We start from the raw sequence: 19,102 nt of genomic DNA on the forward strand, positions 1-19,102 counted from the left end.
GTGCAATTTAAAATACTTCATTTGTGTTTCATATTTTTTCTCTAATTACGTAATCTTGATTTAAATCCAGTTTTCTGGGCTCGTGCATTGGCTGTTCTTTGTTCGGTTTGAGGTGTGATACCAGATTTGATAGGCTATCCACGCTGTCACTCAAGCGCGCTATTCAAGCGGTTACAGGTTGTATGATGCTGTGTGTGAAATACATCATGTGCGGCAGAGGCAGGCGTTTGAGCCATGGAGGTGTACAGAACTTGTCGTCGCCGGAAGCATCTGTAACTTTTCTCTTCACGGCCACAATGTTTCTTTTTTGATTAGTCTTCTTTTTAGGTGTTCTTCCAGTCAGTTTACATGGGCAATGTAGCTTGAACATGTGAGCGCGTTTACTTTGTTCTGCTCTTATGGAAGTTTTAGATTAATTTAGTCTAAAACTGGAGTCTGAACGCTATAATTACCCCCCCAAAATTGAATCCCTGTGACCTGCACTGGATTTAAAAAAAGTTGTTTAATATAAAAGGCACTTTTTTGCGTCTTGGGAATCTATATCGACGTGAAGATTTGTCATCGCTAGATCTTCAACAACGTGCGATTTATGTTCGATGCCTCACGGCATTGTTCTGTCTCGACCAGGCATGTAAGGTCCCTCGAGTTGAGGAATGAGTGGCCGCGAGCAATCGGGCGGTGAACACTATTTTCGGATTTAAGAACTGGGTAGAATTATCTGAAGATTCTGAACATGGATATTACAGTGTCAGAGTTGATGGGAAACTTCATGGATACGCCGCTGGTGGTGTGGGTAAGTGAATGTGCACTCAGCAAGTGCCATGGCGGATAATAATTTAACTCGGTGTCCTGCTAACCTGCTCTTGGCCACTTTCATATTTAAATATCCTTGTCCATCTCCTACTCCTAGTGTCATATAAAAAAAAAGTTTTTTTTCTTTCAGACATACAGTAGCAGACTGGTAGACCTGTTCGTTTACATTATTTATTTACTGATTGGTGTTAATCTTTGCTGTAAAGCCAGGAAGTCTGACATTTTCCCAACAAGCCAACACCTTTTTATTGTGTTTTATTCCTATGGTCTATGGGTTTTATTGGCATGACCTACTATTATTCCCTATATCTTGGAACTGACCTTCCATGAAACTGAGCAAGAGCTATGCCAGCTGTTCACACAACCTCTAGCCCGAATTTTGTATCTAGTCCATGAGTGTCAATATTGGTCTATCACAGAGCCATGCTTGTTAGGTCATTGTACTTTGGCTCCATTTTTATCATCACACAAGTCAAGGGAATCATAATGTTGGTTGAACTCGGTGTCACTAGAGTAGAAAGACGAGGACTGTATGTAAGCTATGCCACAGAGGTTCAGAAGACCGTAGCCTGATGGTATAACTTTTGACAACTCCTCTCTGTATGTTTATTGCCATACCATGAATGCAAGGCTTGGATATATGGCATGACAATGGTAGAAGAGTTGGCTACAGCACATAGGCCTACATACACTGTGTCACCAGGCTATGGCTACAACATTGCACAGTATGTCACCAGTCTATGGCTACAGTACACACCATGGTACCAGGCTATACCTTAAGCACATACAGTATGGCACCAGGCTATGGTGGGGGGGGCTGATCCCCCTCATCCTGCCCTGATGTCCTGTTTGGCCAGTCGGCTGGGCCTCAGCCGCTGGCTGCTTGTTCCGCTCTAACAACTCACTACCCTCCGGTCTTTGTTTCGCTCACTGGGCTTCGTCCTCTCTGCTAGCCCTGACTCACCTCTAGGAGGACCTCCTGGTTCCTAGATCTAGAGCCTAAATATCTTGACACGCTCACAAAGTCGTAGACATTATTAATTGAGAGAAAAAACTTGCATTGACATCTGTCAGAGCAGGAAACGTCTGTGTATTCTTGGAAACCGAAAGCACTGACACCCAGATGTGGCCAATCTCTTCATAGGTGAGCTGAGCTCTTTAGAGTAATCCAATCCTGTCTGCCCTTTTCTCTTCCCCTTTTCTCCCTCTCCCCCTCTCCCTTCAGGTGAAGACCTTTGGACCCCTGGGCTCTGGCTCAGAGGACAAGCTCTCCATGTTCATGGATCTGGTGGATGGTGTCTTCCTGCACAAGATCATGACACACATGTGAGTGGACATAAACGTGTGTGCGTGTGTGCATGTTAATCTGGCAGCTGTTTTGTGGCCTCAATCTATTTTATTTCATAACCACATCCTGGCATGGTTTCCCTTACTGGTATCCAACTGTGTTCAGACATCCTACCCCTGCTTTCATGGCTCACTGACTGGATTCTCACTCACTCTTTCAGCTCCTTTTCTGCCCTTCATGAGTCAATGTGATCCTAAAGTCTCTCTCGCTTCTTCCGTCTCACTCGCTTTTTCTTGCGCTCTCGCCTGCCTTTCATGAGTCAATGTGATCCTAAGGCTGCGGTTATATCTGCACAATGTGGCTGTCTGTTTGGTTAGTACTGGGAGGCCTCTCAGAGCTCTTGAGCTCAGAGATGCATTCAGTCTGTCTACTGAAAACGGTGAACACAGACATTCTCACTGCTGGAAATAATTTATGTGAAAATATTGAAGAAGTGTATATTATTTTTTCCATAATGATTGTGATAGTTTGCTCTGACACAGAAAGGGCTGCTTGTTTCTCAAAATTACTGCCCAGATATCGTCTGACAAATTTGACATGGCTCAGTCTTTCTCTAAACCGTCTCAAGTTTCTGAACCATTTCCTGTGCTCTGTCACTTCAAAGGAAAGTGGTGTGCCCTGAATGGCAGGCAATGCAGTCGCAGTCAATGACTTAGTTTAAGAAACTCCCTGTAATGCTGTGACTTGTTTCTGAAATCAGCTACCAATTTTCTCTCTCATCTCTTGCTCTCCTTCAATTACACTCTTCTCTCCTCTCTCCCTCACTCTCTAACTGTGCCTAGCGTCTGTCCCTTTGTGTTGCCCCCAGCTGTGCTAACCATACAGTTCCCCCGCTCCCTCCTCCCCCTCCCCTCCCCCCCTCCCCACCCCCTCCTAAGTCCTGTCCTTTAACCTACTTTCCCCTGACTAGCTGCTCCTGCTTCCCCTGGCCTATCTGTCTTAATGAGGGGCTTTAAATGCTGTATGCTCCTCCTCAAACAAAGACAATATTATTATGCACAGGACAAGGGGACAGAAAACAACCCCCGCCAGGACAATGACTGGTATAACTCTGCCATGCATGATTTAGCCATGTAAATAAGTCCATGTGACATCACTGGTATGTCTAGTAATTATCATACGCAATATAAAATAAAGTATGTAGACATCTCTTCAAATTAGTGGATTTGGTTATTTCAGGCACACCCGTTGTTGACAGGTATATAAAATAGAGCACACAGCCATGCAATCTCAATAGATAAACATTGGCAGTAGAATGGCCTTACTGAAGAGCTCAGTGACTTTCAATGTGTCACTGTCATAGGATGCCGCCTTTCCAATAAGTCAGTTCATCAAATGTCTGCCCTGCTAAAGCTTCCCTGGTCAAGTGCTGTTATTATGGAGTGGAAAGGAGCAACAACGGCTCAGCCGCAAAGTGGTAGGTCACACAAGCTCACAGACCTGGATTGCCGTGTGCTGAAGCGCGTAAAAAAAAATCTTCTGACCTCGGTTGCAACGTCAGCACAAGAACAGTTCGTCGGGAGCGTCATGAATTGGGTTTCCATGGCTGAGCAGTCGCACACAAGCCTAAGATCACCATGCGCAATGTCAAGCGTCGGCTGGAGAAGTGTAAAGCTCACCACCATTGGACTCTGGAGCAGTGGAAACACGTTCTCTGGAGTGATGAATCCCACTTTACCATCTGGCATACCGATGGAAGAATCTGAGTTTGGTGGATGCCAGGAGAACGCTACCTGTCCGACTGCATAGTGCCAAATGTAAAGTTAGGTAGAGGAGGAATAATGGTCTGGGGCTGTTTTTCATGGTATGAACCAGGCCCCTTTGTTCCATTGAAGGGAAATCTTAACGCTACAGCATACAATGACATTCTAGACGATTCTGTGCTTCCAACTTTGTGGAAACAGTTTGGGGAATGCCCTTTCCTGTTTCAGCATGACAATGCCCCCGTGCACAAAGTGAGGTCCATACAGAAATGGTTTGTTCCAACATCTACTGGAAACCCTTCCCAGAAGAGTGGAGGCTGTTATAGCTGCAAAGGTGGGACCAACTCCATATTAATCCCCATGATTTTTGAAATGAGATGTTCGAGCAGTTGTAAACATACTTTTGGTCACGTAGTGACACAATGACATGGCATACATTTGAGGGTACACACGGTGGTTAGAGACCCCCCTCTGGTTGTTCCAGATACCATTTTATTATTTTCATGGAAATGTTTCTCCAATACTCAAGCCTGGGCCTGCTCTGGGCATGTATTCTAGTAGTTCTGATATAGGATCAGGCTTTACCTTTTAGATGCAGTGCATTTGGAAAGTATTCATACTCCTTGACTTTGTTACGTTACAGCCTTATTCTAAAATGGATTAAATAAAACATGTTCCTCATCAATCTACACACAATACCCCATAATGACAAAGTCGAGGTACAGATCTGGGGAAAGGTACCAAAAAAATGTCTGCAGCATTGAAGGTCCCCAAGAACACAGTGGCCTTCATCATTCTTAAATGGAAGACGTTTGGAACCACCAAGACTCTTCCTAGAGCTGGCCACCCGGCCAAACTGAGCAAATGGGGGAGAAGGGCCTTGGTCAGGGAGGTGACCAAGAACCCGATGGTCACTCTGACAGAGCTTCAGAGTTCCTCTTTAGTGATGGGAGAACCTTCCAGAAGGACAACCATCTCTGCAGCACTCCACCAATCAAGCCTTTATGGTAGAGTGGCCAGACAGATGCCACTCCCTTGTAAAAGGCACATGACAGCCCGCTTGGAGTTTGCCAAAAGGCACCTAAAGGACTCTCAGACCATGAGAAACAAGATTCTCTAGTCTGAATAAACCAAGATTGAACTCTTTGGCCTGAATGCCAAGTGTCACATCTGGAGGAAACGTGGCACCATCCCTAAGTTGAAGCATGGTGGTGGCATCATCATGCTGTGGGGATGTTTTTCAGCGGGAGGGACTGGGAGACTAGTCAGGATCAAAGGAAAGATGAACGGAGCAGAGAGAGGTACTTGATGAAAACCTGGTCCAGAGTGTTCAGGAGTGGTCCAGCCAGAGCTTGGACTTGAACTTGATCAAACATTTCTGTAGAGATCTGACATTAGATGTGCAGCGACTCTCCCCATCCAACCTGACAGAGCTTGAGAGGATCTACATAGAAGAATGGGAGAAATGCCCCAAATACAGGTGTGCCAAGCTTGTGGCGTCATACCCAAGAAGACTTGAGGCTGTGATCGCTGCCAAAGGTGCTTCAACAAAGTACTGAGTGAAGGGTCTGAATACTTTCTTCCTTTTTTTTTATACATTTGCAAACATTTCTAAATGTTTTTTGCTTTGTCATTATGGAGTATTGTGTCTAGATTGAGGGGGAAGAAAAATAAAATATCAAATATCTTATTTTAGAATAAGACTGTAATGTAACAAAATGTGGATAAAGTCAAGGGGTTTGAATACATTCCGAATGCACTGTAATAATGTATACGATTATATGGACAGGGTGAGCGGTGAACCTAGATCAGCCCTCATACTCTAAAACGCTTTTTGGATACAGGGCTCACTCTGCTTTCTCAGCCAGCCAGTGAGAACTGGGAATGGCCATGTCAGAAAGCTGTACATTTAGAACTAAAGGCAGCTAGTACACAAGTTTACCTGAATAAAAAAACTATTCCTTGTTTTTAATCTAAAGCCCTTTCAGAGACTTACTGAAATACTGGCCCAAGCTTGGCAGCATTTGCATGGTGTGCCCACAAAACATATGTAAATGAGGTTAGCACAAACAACACTTATCCAGACCAAGCCCTCAAAACAGCCTAGCCTTGCCAGGAACATGGGCTCTGTCGTAAATGGAACCCTATAGGTCTCTGGTCAAAAGTAGTGCACAGAAAGTATTCACACCCCTTGACTTTTTCCACATTTTGTCTGACAGTCTGTATTTAAAATTGATTTAAATTGAGATTTTGTGTTACTGGTCTACACACAATACCCCATAATGTCAAAGTTGAATTATGTTTTTAGACATTTTTTATAAATGAATGAAAAGGTGAAATGTCTGTGTGCAATAATAGTGTTTTAAAATGATACAATTATCTGTAAGGTCCCTCAGTCGAGCTGTGAATTTCAAACGCAGATTTAACCAATAAAATAAAGCAGACATTGAATATCCCTTTGAGCATGGTGAAGTTATTAAACACACTTTGGATGGTGTATCAATGCACCCAGTCACTACAAAGATACAAGGGTCCTTCCTAACTTAGTTGCTGGAGAGGAAGGAAACCGCTCAGGGATTTCACCATGAGGCCAATGGTAACTTTAAACCAGTTAGTTTAATTGCTGTACTGGGAGCAAACTGAGGATGGATCAACAACTTTGTAGTTACTCAAATGCTAACCTAAATGACCAAGTGAACAGAAATAAGCCTGTACAGCATAAAAACAATTGTCTACTTTCCAACAGACTCTGGAGACATTCACCTTTCAGCAGAACAATAACCAAAAACACAAGGCGACGTCTACACTGGAGTTGCTTACGACATTAAATGTTCCTGAACATGTATTGACTCGGGTGTGACTACTGATGTAAATTATATATTTGTATATTTCATTTTCAATACATTTTGTTACATTTCTGAAAATGTGTTTTCACTTTGTCATTATGCGGTATTGTGTGTAGATGGGGGGGGGGGGGGGTCTATTTTGAATTCAGGCTGTAACACAACAAAATGTGGAATAAGTCAAAGGGTATGGATACTTTCTGAAGGCAAATAGGGTGTCATTTCAGACAAACCCGGTCTCAATGCAAACACTGGACTCATGTCAGACTATAACTAGTCCAATGTCCACTGACTGTTTACCTAACAAGTACAGTAGTTCTGTGACCACCGTATTTAAATGTGTCCTATTGATCAGCTCTATGTATTTCAAGGGTGTTTTCACATTTCTGGTTGGCTTTGTAGATTGAACCCTCTCCTGTGGAGACCTGTGTGTGTGCTTCCAGCTTGTGTAGGGGGACAATGCTGTTCCTGAAAGCCATGTGCATCCATTATAATACATCTGTCAACCAAACAATTGGGTATTCTTGGCCTACTTGTTTCGAGGAAAGAGTGACATCACGTCTGTGTGTTCTGAATAAGCACCATATTATATATGCCGTTCTGCTCTAAAGTGTAGGCTAATCCCCAACAGTAATCTATTTTCCTTTTTTTTGTGTGGATATTTGGTAAAAGCAACTCCTTTACTAGAGTTGGTGTACAATACATACAAATGTAGGCTAAAATAGGAATTTATAGGATTATGTACATAATAGTTGTATGTCTCGCATGCCAGACTAAACGCTTCCCAACTGAAACCGTTCCTTAGTTCATGCATATATTATGTCAACATTTTGTGGTGTTTTGGACTTCGGTGCGGGTTTTTTCGGCTGTATTAGATTCATTATTAGATGAATTCTGACTATTTTGAGGAATAGGCTACAAAGTCTCAAAATGGACAAACAGTACTATTGCTCCTTTTCCCCCCTCATTTTTCAGGCGACGGTCTTGTAAGGGAGTATGCAAGCACACTACTTCGGTTCGGCCTGCAGAGATTGGCTAGGCACCAGCCGAACTGAAACATGCTGACGCCTTAAGCAGCTGTTCAAAGAAAATATAGTCGATATAATGCTCAGATAATGCTCAGTAAAGGAAAAGGCTGCTGTTTTTTCTTTTTTTTGTAGTTTACCTACTTTACTACAAAAATAATTTTTCATGTGATGTCTTTTCTTATCCAGAGACCCCAGCCCCACAAACCAGAGAGTGAATAAGAATGTGAACAATGATGTGAACCTACGAATCCAGAACCTCAACATTGTGATCAGGCACATCAAGAACTACTACCAGGTGAGCTCAGTTCTGTCTATCCACTTCCTGTTCACTCACCTCACGCACCTTTTTTAAAACATTTCCTTACCACTTTGAATGCTGCTCACCATGTCAAATTATAGCTACTTACTAATGCACACCTCGTACTCATTTACACGTCCTTCACGTGTAGAGCCAGGAGCTGTGTGTAGTCTCTGGTCTTGGTGATCAGAGAGCAGCTGGTGGGTGTGAGCATCCTGGGGGTTAGACCTGGCTGCTTGGGTGTGGTGCTTATCCCCAGAGGAATGTTTCTCTCTCATTGTTTTGTCTGCTGTCCTTCCACTGACATCTCCATTATCAAACAATTACTAATACATGATGTCCTCTGTTTTAATGAGTTAAATGTTATGGTGATAATTCTGTCGCAATATTTTTAGCAGGTAGAGGTAGGTCAGTCATGAATGACAGCCTATATCAGAAACCAACAGTAGTCTTATCTTATCTAGGTTGCTGTAGGTTTCATCTCACAACCTGTAATTATAGTAATCTGGGAAAATGAATGCTTCCCCTCACGCTATCTTTAGCTGGAGTAGGCTAGTAGTGTTTCATTATGAATCATGATTGCTAGTCCTCCCGTGGAAATCTTTAGAAGAAACTATGCCGACCTTTTAATTCCACTGGAAATGAGTTGGTGAAATCCACTACACACACGGTGAGACAGTGGAGAGCGACCCAACTGTTCTGGCTGACCTCTCTCAACACATTCCTTCTCTGTTTCCTCGGTTTCCCAACTACAGACGTCACACACTCCATTCAGATGCCGCCCTTGGCTGTAAAACACACATACACACTCCATTCAAACACTTCCCGACCCCGCCAGGTCCAAAGTTTCAAATCTGTGCCCGCTTTGTATGTTTATGGTGTCACCTGCTTCAGTTGTTCACACCGAACTATGCAGTGTTGTGTTATCACCCCAAATACTGTATGGAGGTTAGCCTAGTCTCCCTCTTTCAGTTTTACTTTCACACTCTGAATGTCAGAGGCTATTTCCATTGAAGAGTGTTCAATTCACATTACCAATGTGAATGTCACGAGTTGAGAGACGGTCCGGGACGTTCTTGCTTCGCAGTTAAAATGTACCGTAAATGTCACAGTAGCCGCTAGCCAGTAGGCTAGCGAAGCAGGCAAACTATTCAACTAGCTAACGTTATGCAGGCAACCTTTCATGCATCTACCATATTCAACTCTTGATTAATGGGACAAAACCATATTACACTCTTCAATAATGCAACAATTCACAAGCATGTGCCAACATTTCAATGGATTATTTTCTGATCCATGCACATTTAATTTAGCTGCGAGACAAATAGCCAATGGCACAGCTGCTAGCTAACTAACGTTAGCTAACAATATCAAGTAGGCCTAACTTCAGCATAGCAAAAATGTACATTTACATCTCTAATACGAATATAAAAGTACAGTAACTATATCGGTGTCATTCATATTATACAGAGCTGGGTAGCAAGATTAACAAAATGTCTACATTCTCCTCACACAGCTGCACTGTGTTATGCAAGATAGTTTATCTATGTTTCCACACTCAATGTTACAGGGTAGCTTATACAAAACGCTGCCATAGTTGAAAAATCAAACCTGCTCTTGGCTATACTTTGTTCTCGGTTTGGGGAAAAAGGTTATAAATGTATGTGTTCAGTTGCAAGTGGTGCATCAAATTTGATATGAGGTAGCGTTCAAGATGTGAGAAATTCGCACGTTTTAAAGTAAGTCGATTTGAAAAGAGCCTCATTCTCTAATTCTTCTGTTTGAAAGTAGATTTTGTTCGCTTAGTGGTTGGTTATAGTTGATAAAGCAATGGGAAACATAGATGGTGCCTCTGCAGTGTTTTTAATTAGTGTGTGTGTGTGTGTGTGTTGTGTGACTGAAGAACTCGGTGGTCCTCGTGAAGTGCACACACCCATGGCACTTGCAGGGAGGCCCCTTTCATTAGGTAGATAGGCTAGGACACACACAGGGCCGGGACAATGCCAGTATCGCATTATTCATTAGTACCGTGGCAAGGAAACAAAACACGAAGCGGATTTAACTTCTTTAGGAAAATGGCCTTAATGTTGGAAACAAACATGTTTTCATCCAGAGTCTTAATTTATTTTCCAAGTGAAAGCACACACTATTTGACATCAGGGTTTTAAAGAACCAAAGAGTTTGGTTTGCTTCGTGTTTTAATTTTTACACCCACACACACACTAGGCTAATGAGTAACAGAGGTGTGTGTGTGTGTTCAGACCAGGGACTCACCTTCAATGTGAGTAGACTCACCAAGCCACATGGCAACTCAAAGTTTTCTTGCGTAAAGTTTTGCCATTTCCAGTGAACCTTTTCACTTTGGATTGAACGTTTAGAGCCAGATCCACGTGGTTGAGAGTCAAGACTATAGGGCTTAATGGAGTAGGGCTCATATCTCTCTCCCCTGCTCTCTACAGAGGTTTCTGTCTGATCTAATAAATGATGGCCAGTGGAGGGGTAGAGATGTCTTCCCAGGTCCTGCTCCAACCCTGCTGTGGGAGTCTACAGAGATGGGAGAAAGAGGGAGGTGGGGGGGTTCACTCTTCACCCCTCCCCTCTCTCCCTCTCCTCCTGATCAAGAACAGATGTGTTGTCTTTGCCTGGCCTGCGGTCATCTGCCTCCCCTGTAGCCTACATATGTATAGTAGGGAGAAATGTGGGGGAGGGGAGGTGGCTGGCCTTCAGGGCGCCAGCTCCCTGAAGGCCTGTTATAAGATTTCCGGGCCGTGCTAACAGAAACGGTTAGCTTTGGTAATGCATTAGGCCTCTCACTTTAGATTAGCCTCGTCTGGTGTTTTTGTTTTCTAACTAAGTCACTCCAGTCCTGTCCTGGTTCACTAACCCCTCGGCACTCTGACCGCTAATGCCTCATTTCCCCTCAATCAGGCAGTTCTTGTTTAACACAGATATCACTGCCTTGTGTGTGCTCGCGATGCATCTACTCTCCATTTGTTTCACACGACTGATCGTATTAGTCCCAGTTGTGTTCTGTCCTTAACTCTGTGTGAAAGCCGTTAGCTAAAGAGTAAACTCACTTTGTCAAGCTGGATGGATGGATGATTGTGTTCTGTTCCTGCTCCCAGGCCAGCAGTGTTGCTGGTCGGTTGTCTTCTGATGCGTTATTATAGTTTGGTTGATTTGCTATGCAGTATGCTGATTACCATATATTAATGTAGATCGATCAATGTCGTTGACATTTAACCTCAGGTTCCCATCAACCATTGCACAGATCTGTTTGTACTTTATCATGATTCAATATTGACCGTGACGTTTGATCTAGATTAATCCATGGCAATCCGCATACTGCATAGCAAACCAACCAAACACCCTTTAGCTAGCATTGAATGATCACGCAGCTCTCGTTGTAGGTGTCTCCCTCCTTCCCTACCAACCGTTTACCCCCTCAGGGCGCGCATGTTAGTACAGTAAGGGCTGGATGATGTGATATGATCACACAATTGACCATTGAAAAGAAGTTATGTTCACACAAACATGCCCTGAAGGCCTGGCTAGATAAGATATGGTGAGGGTTGCAGACGGGCAAGTATGTGTGAGCCACCATCTGAGAGAAACACTATGTAGGGACGAGTGTGCCATTTGGGTTGCAGGCAATGAAGTTGTAGTTAGATCAATCCTCAACAGGATGTTGCTGTAGGAGGGCTGTATAGAGCACCCCACAGCTTGGGAGCCACTAATCTAAGGCACCAATCGTCTGTCTGTGTGTGTATTCGTCACACAGGAAATTCATTTGATATTGAGTTAATCTGAAAACAGTTTCACAGCTTTGCCAAACACGGCTCAAAACTGACATGCTTATAGAAAGTTTGGCCTAGAAGGCAGTGTTACAGTCCCCCACACCAACCCCCAACTGTACTGTACAACCTGGCAACTGGACCAAACAGTCTTCTTTCCTTACCTTTCATCTGGACCCTATGCTGTTATAAAATATTTGAGTTTTGTACCTTAAGGATTAATAATGCGTTTTAAAACACCAGTTTACAAGTGAAAAGACCAGCCATTTTGTGTGTATGTAGAATGAATGTGTGAGACTTTCTGCGTGTCACAAGGGATGGGGTACTCCTGGTGGTATCCCAACCAGGATTAACAATAACTGCCAAATCTAATACTGGTTTAATACATATACCAGCTTAGCCTGGATTTCAGTCTAAACCTAAAGCATGTCTCACATTTGCTTGCTTAAGCCACCCAGACTGTTCTGGCGGTGCCCCAATTTCATCCAGGAATGGGAGACGGACGTGAAGATATTATGATGACTCTCATCCCATTGAGCCCCATACACAGTACTACACACTGTAGGTCAGAGACAGCAGGCAGGGCCCCTATTCACTCACAGGGATCATCTCTGTGTCTGCATCCCCCGACTCCCCCCTTATATACTCTCCCCAAATTAGATTAGCTCCCAAATAACAGTCTCTGTGCGCTGCACCATAAAGCGTCCCACCAAAACCTGGACAATGGGGACACGGGGGGGGGGGCTATTGTCTGGAGAGTCAGGGCACTCCACCTCACTGTAACATGACTCTTTCATTCTCAGATGTGTTACAGGAGAACTGTGTTGTCAGTCAGGACACAGCTCTCAGGTCCTGCTGTATTATGCCTCAAGTACCTTCTATCCATCACCTGTGCTTTGTGTAGTTTGGTGTAGTTTGGTGTATGTGTGATGCTCCTATCACCCTGCAAATGGACCTACATGTGGCACAGACATGCATCTTTTGAATGCAGCCTAGTCTAGCTTGCAAAGGCATTAAGCAGAAGGTTTTTGGCTTGGGACTGTCTGTAGATTGGGCAGTGTGGAGTCTATTGTACTGCATTGCAGCTGAGGCTGGGGTTGAGGCATGGGGTACTCTGATTTGGCCTCCTGGCTCTCCTCTCTTTTCCCAGAGGTGTTCAGTTTCTTCACTGTTAGCTACGGTATTCAGCTGTAAAGCTCTCGAGACCAGCACAAGAGCCACAGGCATTCTCCTTTCTTTTATGTTCTCTCATCTCTCCTTTCGTCCTATTCCTTTTCCTACCTAGCACACTTGTTTCCTATGTAGCACACTCTTGCTCGTTCGCTCGCTAGCTCTCTCTCCCTGTCCTTCTCAAGTATTTTTCTCTCTTTTGTTGTTACCTCTGAAGCCTGGATGTGTGTGGCTCCCCACCCCCCAGTGCAGGAAACCCCCTCCTGAGACCGCTGCCATGGGAAACAAAAACAAGGCCTCTGACTTACTTTTAACTCTTAACATTCTCTCACGGATGCCTGTGCCCTAGATGAGGAGCACCATTCCCAGTCCTAGTGTTTTGGACATTCTGACCTTTGGCTGGTGTGTCGTTTACCTGTATGTGGTGGTTGCCCTGTGGTTCAGTGGCTTATGAGCAGAGGAAAGGCTGATCTTTGTTTACGCTGACCCTCAACACGGAGGCCCCTCAGGGGTGTGTGCTTAGTCCCCTCCTGTACTCCCTGTTTAACCACGACTGCGTGGCCGCGCACGACTCCAACACCAACTTTGCTGATGACACGACGCTGGTGGGCCTGATCACCAACTAGACGCCAGGACAACATCTCCCTCAATGTGGGCAAGACAAATGAGCTTATCGCGAGCTACAGGAAACTGAGGGCCAAACACGCCCCCATTCACATCAACAGGGCTGTAGTGGAGCGGGTCGAGAGCTTCAATCAAGTTCCCCGGTGACCACATTGCTAAGGACCTATAATTGTCCAACCACTCCAAGAGCACAACAGTGCCCCCCCCCCCCCAGGAGGCTGAAAAGATTTGGCATGGGCCCTCAGATCCTCAAAGTTCTACAGCTGCACCATTGAGAGCATCTTTACTGGCTGCATCACCGCTTGGTTTGGCAACTGCTTGGCGTCCAACCGCAATCCGCTACAGAGGGTAGTGCGTAATTGGAATGGCCGATTTTTAATTCTGGCCGATTTCAAGTTTTCATAACAATCAGTAATTGTCATTTTTGGACACCGATTATGGCTGATTACACTGCACTCCACGAGGAGACTGCGTGGCAGGCTGACTACCTGTTATGCGATTGCAGCAAGGAGCCAAGGTAAGGTGCTAGCTAGCATTAAACTTATCTTATAAAAAAACAATCAATCTTAACATAATCACTAGTTAACTACACATGGTTGATGATATTACTAGTTTATCTAGCTTGTCCTGCGTTGCATATAATCGATGCGGTGCCTGTTAATTTGTCATTGAATCACAGCCTACTTCGCCAAACGGGTGACTTAAAGTGCATTCGTGAAAAAAGCACTGGCGTTGCACCAATGTGTACCTAACCATAAACATCAATGCCTTTTCTTAAAATCAATACACAAGTATATATTTTTAAACCTGCATATTTAGTTAATATTGCCTGCTAACATGAATTTATTTTAACTAGGGAAATTGTGTCACTTCTTGCGTTCTGTGCAAGCAGAGTCAGGGTATATGCAGCAGTTTGGGCCGCCTGGCTCGTTGAGAACTGTTTGAAGACCATTTCTTCCTAACGAAGACCATCATTAATTTGCCAGAATTTTACATAATTATGACATAACATTGAAGGTTGTGCAATGTAACAGCAATATTTAGACTTATGGATGCCACCTGTTAGATAAAATACGGAACGGTTCCGTATTTCACTGAAAGAATAAACGTTTTGTTTTCGAAATGATAGTTTTCGGATTCGACCATATTAATGACCTAAGGCTCGTATTTCTGTGCGTTATTATATTATAATTAAGTCTACGATTTGATAGGGCAGTCTGACTGAGCGGTGGTAGGCAGCAGCAGGCTCGTAAGCATTCATTCAAACAGCACTTTCGTGCATTTGCTAGCAGCTCTTCGCTGTGCTTCAAGCATTGCGCTGTTTGACTTCAAGCCTATCAACTCCCGAGATTAGGCTGGAAATACTATAGTGCCTATAAGAACATCCAATAGTCAAAGGTATATGAAATACAAATGGTATAGAGAGAGATTGTAATATAATAACTACAACCTAAAACTTCTTACCTGGGAATATTGAAGACTCAGGTTAAAAGGAACCACCAGCTTTCATATGTTCTGAGCAAGGAACTTAAACGTTAGCTTTTTTACATGGCACATATTGCACTTTTACTTTCTTCTCCAACACTTTGTTTTTGCATTATTTAAACCAAATTGAACATGTCATTATTTATTTGAGACTAAATAGATTTTATTGATGTATTATATTAAGTTAAAATAAGTGTTCATTCATTATTGTTGTAATTGTCATTATTATTATTTATATATAAAAAAATCGTCCGATTTTAATCTGTATCGGCGTTGAAAAATCATAATCGGTCGACCTCTAGTAGTGCGTATGGCCCAGTGCATCACGGGAGTCGAACTCCCTGCCGTCCAGGACCTCTATACCAGGCGGTGTCAGAGGAAGGCCCCAAAAATTGTCAAAGCTTCCAGCCACCCATGTCATAGACTGTCTTTCCAGTACCGCATGGCAAACGGTACCGCAGCGCTAAGTCTCTAAGACCAAAAGGCTCATGAACAGCTTCTACTCCCAAGCCATGAGACTGCTAAATAGTTTACCCGGACTATCTGCGTTGACCCTTTTTTTGCACTAACTCTTTTTGACTCTATGCACACACATTGGACTCTACTCACACATACTTACATTGACACTTAAACACACACTCTCACACAACACGTGCACACAGGCACACATTTGCCACACACACACTTCCACACTCATCACATACACTGCTGCTACTGTCGATTATCTATCCTGTTGCCTCGTCACTTTACCTCTACCTATATGTACATAAGGTATCTACCTTAATATCCTCGTACCCCTGCACATCGACTCTGTACTGGTACCCCATGTATATAGCCAAGCTGTCATTGCTATTTTTTCCTATTATTTTAATGTTTGTATTCTGCATTGTTTGGAAGGGCTCGTAAGTAAGCATTTCACTGTTAGTCTACACCTGTTGTTTATGAAGCATGTGACAATTTGATTTGAATGAACAGGACCTGTTAAATATGGTTTCCTCATTTTCCTGGATAGACTCGTACACGGAGAATACTAAAGAAATTGCTCCACTTAGGTTGTGGGGGGGGGAAGAGGTTCAATACACCAGATTCCATAAACTCCAGCCCACATGCTGACATTGGTGTAGCAGCTTGATTACCTGTATGTGGTTGGCCTGTGGGTCAGCGGCTGCTCCATGTAACTCGGCATGATTGATTGTTTCCTGGACCGACTCCGACATATACTGAACAAAAATATAAACTGTACATGTAAAGTGTTGATCCCCTGTTTGATGAGCTGTCCTTTGCCAAGATAATCCATCCACCTGACAGGTGTGACATATCAAGAAGCTGAGTAAACAGCATGATCATTACACAGGTGCACCTTGTGCTGGGGACTATAAAAGGCCACTCTAAAATGTGCAGTTTTGTCACACAACACAACGCCACAGATGTCTGAAGTGTTGAGGGTGCAATTGGCATGCTGACTGTAGGAATGTCCACCAGAGCTGTTGCTGGGGAATTGAATGTTAATTTCACTACCATAAGCTGCCTCCAATGTTGTTTTAGAAAATTTGGCAGTACGTCCAACCGGCCTCACATAAGACAAATGGTGGTCACACCAGATACTGACTGGTTTTCTGATCCACACCCCTACTTAAATGTATTTTAATTTTTTATCTGTGACCACAGATGCATATCTGTATTTCCAGCCATGTGAAATCCATAGATCAGGGCCTAATGAATTCATTTCAATTTCCTGAAGTCCTTTTATGAACTGTAACACTAACTATGTCTTTGAAATTGTAGCATGTTTATTTAAATGTTTTTACAGTTACGTTTAAGTCATTTAGCAGACGCTCTTATCCTGAGTGACCAACAGATTTGTCACCTAGTCGGCTTGGGGATTCGATCCAACGACCTTTTCGGTTACTGGCCAACGCTCTTAAACGCTAGGCTACCTGCCGCCCATGGAGACCACTGACTCATAGCCTACATAGAGAGACCACTGAAGCGTTCCGCTCCACTTATCTTGTGGTGATATGGCATTCTGCACCACCACTAGATTCCATAATCTCTCGACTGTGTGGTGGCTTGTTGGTTCTAAAGACAGCTTTGTCACTGTGTGTAACTGATGAATGAGGTTTTTAGTAGTCTACATAAACTCAGCAAAAAAAGAAATGTCCCTTTTTCAGGACCCTGTCTTTCAAAGATAATTTGTAAAAATCCAAATGACTTCACAGATATTAATTGTAAAGGGTTTAACCACTGTTTCCCATGCTTGTTCAATGAACCATAAACAACTAATGTACATGCACCTGTGGAACGGTTAAGACACTAACAGATTAGACGGTAGGCAATTAAGGTCACAGTTATGAAAACTTAGGACACTAAAGAGGCCTTTCTACTGACTCTAGAAAAACGCCAAAAGAAAGATGCCCAGGGTCCCTGCTCATCTGCGTGAACGTGCCTTAGGCATGCTGCAAGGAGGCATGAGGACTGCAGATGTGGCCAGGGCAATAAATTGCAATGTCCATACTGTGAGACAGTGGCAGACCATGTGTAACAACACCTGCACAGGATCGGTACATCCGAACATCACCTGCGGGACAGGTACAGGATGGCGGCAACAACAACTGCCCAAGTTAAACCAGGAATGCACAATCCCTCCAACAGTGTTCAGGCTGTCCGCAATAGGCTGAGAGAGGCTGGACTGAGGGCTTGTAGGCCTGTTTTTAAGGCAGATCCTCACCAGACATCACCAGCAACGTCGCCTATGGGCATATACCCACCGTCGCTGGACCAAACAGGACTGGCAAAAAGTGCTCTTCACTGACGAGGCGCCGTGTTGTCTCACCAGGAGTGATGGTCGGATTTGCGTTTATCGTCGAAGGAATGAGCGTTACATCGAGGCCTGTACTGTGGAGGGGGATCAATTTGGAGGTGGAGGGTCCGTCATGGTCTGGGGCGGTGTGTCACGGCATCATCAGACTGTGCCTGCAATGACAACAAGCTATCTCGACACTGTGCATTACAGGGAAGACCTCCCTCATGTGGTACTCTTCCTGCAGGCTCATCCTGACATGACCCTCCAGCATGACAATGACACCAGCCATACTGCTCGTTCTGTGCGTGATTTCCTGCAAGACATTAGTGTCAGTGTTCTGCCATGGCCAGCGAAGAGCCCGGATCTCAGTCCCATTGAGCACGTCTGGGACCTGTTGGATTGGAGGGTGAGGGCTAGGGCCATTTCCCCCCCCCCCAGAAGTGTCCGGGAATTAACCCCCCCCTCCCCCCCTTTGTTCAGGGACACATTATTCCATTTATGTTAGTCACATGTCTGTGGAACTTGTTCAGTTTGTCTCAGTTGTTGAATCTTATGTCCGTTCAAATATTTACATATGTTAAGTTTGCTGAAAATAAATGCAGTTGACAGTGAGAGGTTGTTTCTTTTTGTTGCTGAGTTTATTTACCCAATACCGCCAGAGCATGAAGCCCCTAGCTGATCTGAAATGTGTGAAGAACCCCAGGTCTGACTAATGTGGCGAACCCTCTCTAGTCTAGATCCAGCCAGTCCACATCCTGACTGACTGTATGATTGGCTGAGTTATTTCAGGCCACAGGCAGCCAGTGTGGGTGTGGGGGGTTTCTGTTTTTTGTATTGATCTCAGATTGCTAAAGGCGTCAGCATGCTTCCGTTCAGCTGGCGGCTAGCCAAACCGAACACGTGTGCTCACACACTCCCTGAAAGACCTTCGCTTGAAAAAATTTGAGACGCTGTAGCCAGTGCTTTTGAGACTTAGTTCCTCAAAGTTGTCCCAATTTATCTGAACTCGAGTTCTGTCATTAATTTTGACGTTTTTGTCAGAGATCTTAGTCGTCCAATTTTTCATCTAAGATGTTTGATGCAGTATTTCTCCAAAGAATGTGCATGAAAACGATTCGAAGAATCCCTACTGTTGACGAATCACCGACGAAGGGGTGTGAACTCTGGCTACTGACTTCGGCTTGCCTTAAGAA

At 44.0% G+C, this 19,102-nt stretch overlaps 1 protein-coding gene across 1 annotated transcript in view; it reads left to right on the top strand.

Moving 5' to 3' along the window:
* The first annotated feature begins 200 nt into the window (after window positions 1–200).
* The window catches only part of LOC106601343 (protein Daple), an 87,481-nt gene continuing 68,579 nt past the window's right edge, over window positions 201–19,102 (top strand). The window contains exons 1-3 of the mRNA XM_014193488.3: window positions 201–793; window positions 2,039–2,139; window positions 7,922–8,030. Coding sequence (XP_014048963.3) covers window positions 734–793; window positions 2,039–2,139; window positions 7,922–8,030 — 270 coding nt within the window. The 5' untranslated portion in view covers window positions 201–733. The remainder of the gene's footprint in view (window positions 794–2,038; window positions 2,140–7,921; window positions 8,031–19,102) is intronic.

The sequence above is a fragment of the Salmo salar genome, chromosome 01, assembly GCF_965601325.2.
Source record: "Salmo salar chromosome 01, fSalSal1, whole genome shotgun sequence".
Lineage (NCBI taxonomy): Eukaryota > Metazoa > Chordata > Actinopteri > Salmoniformes > Salmonidae > Salmo > Salmo salar.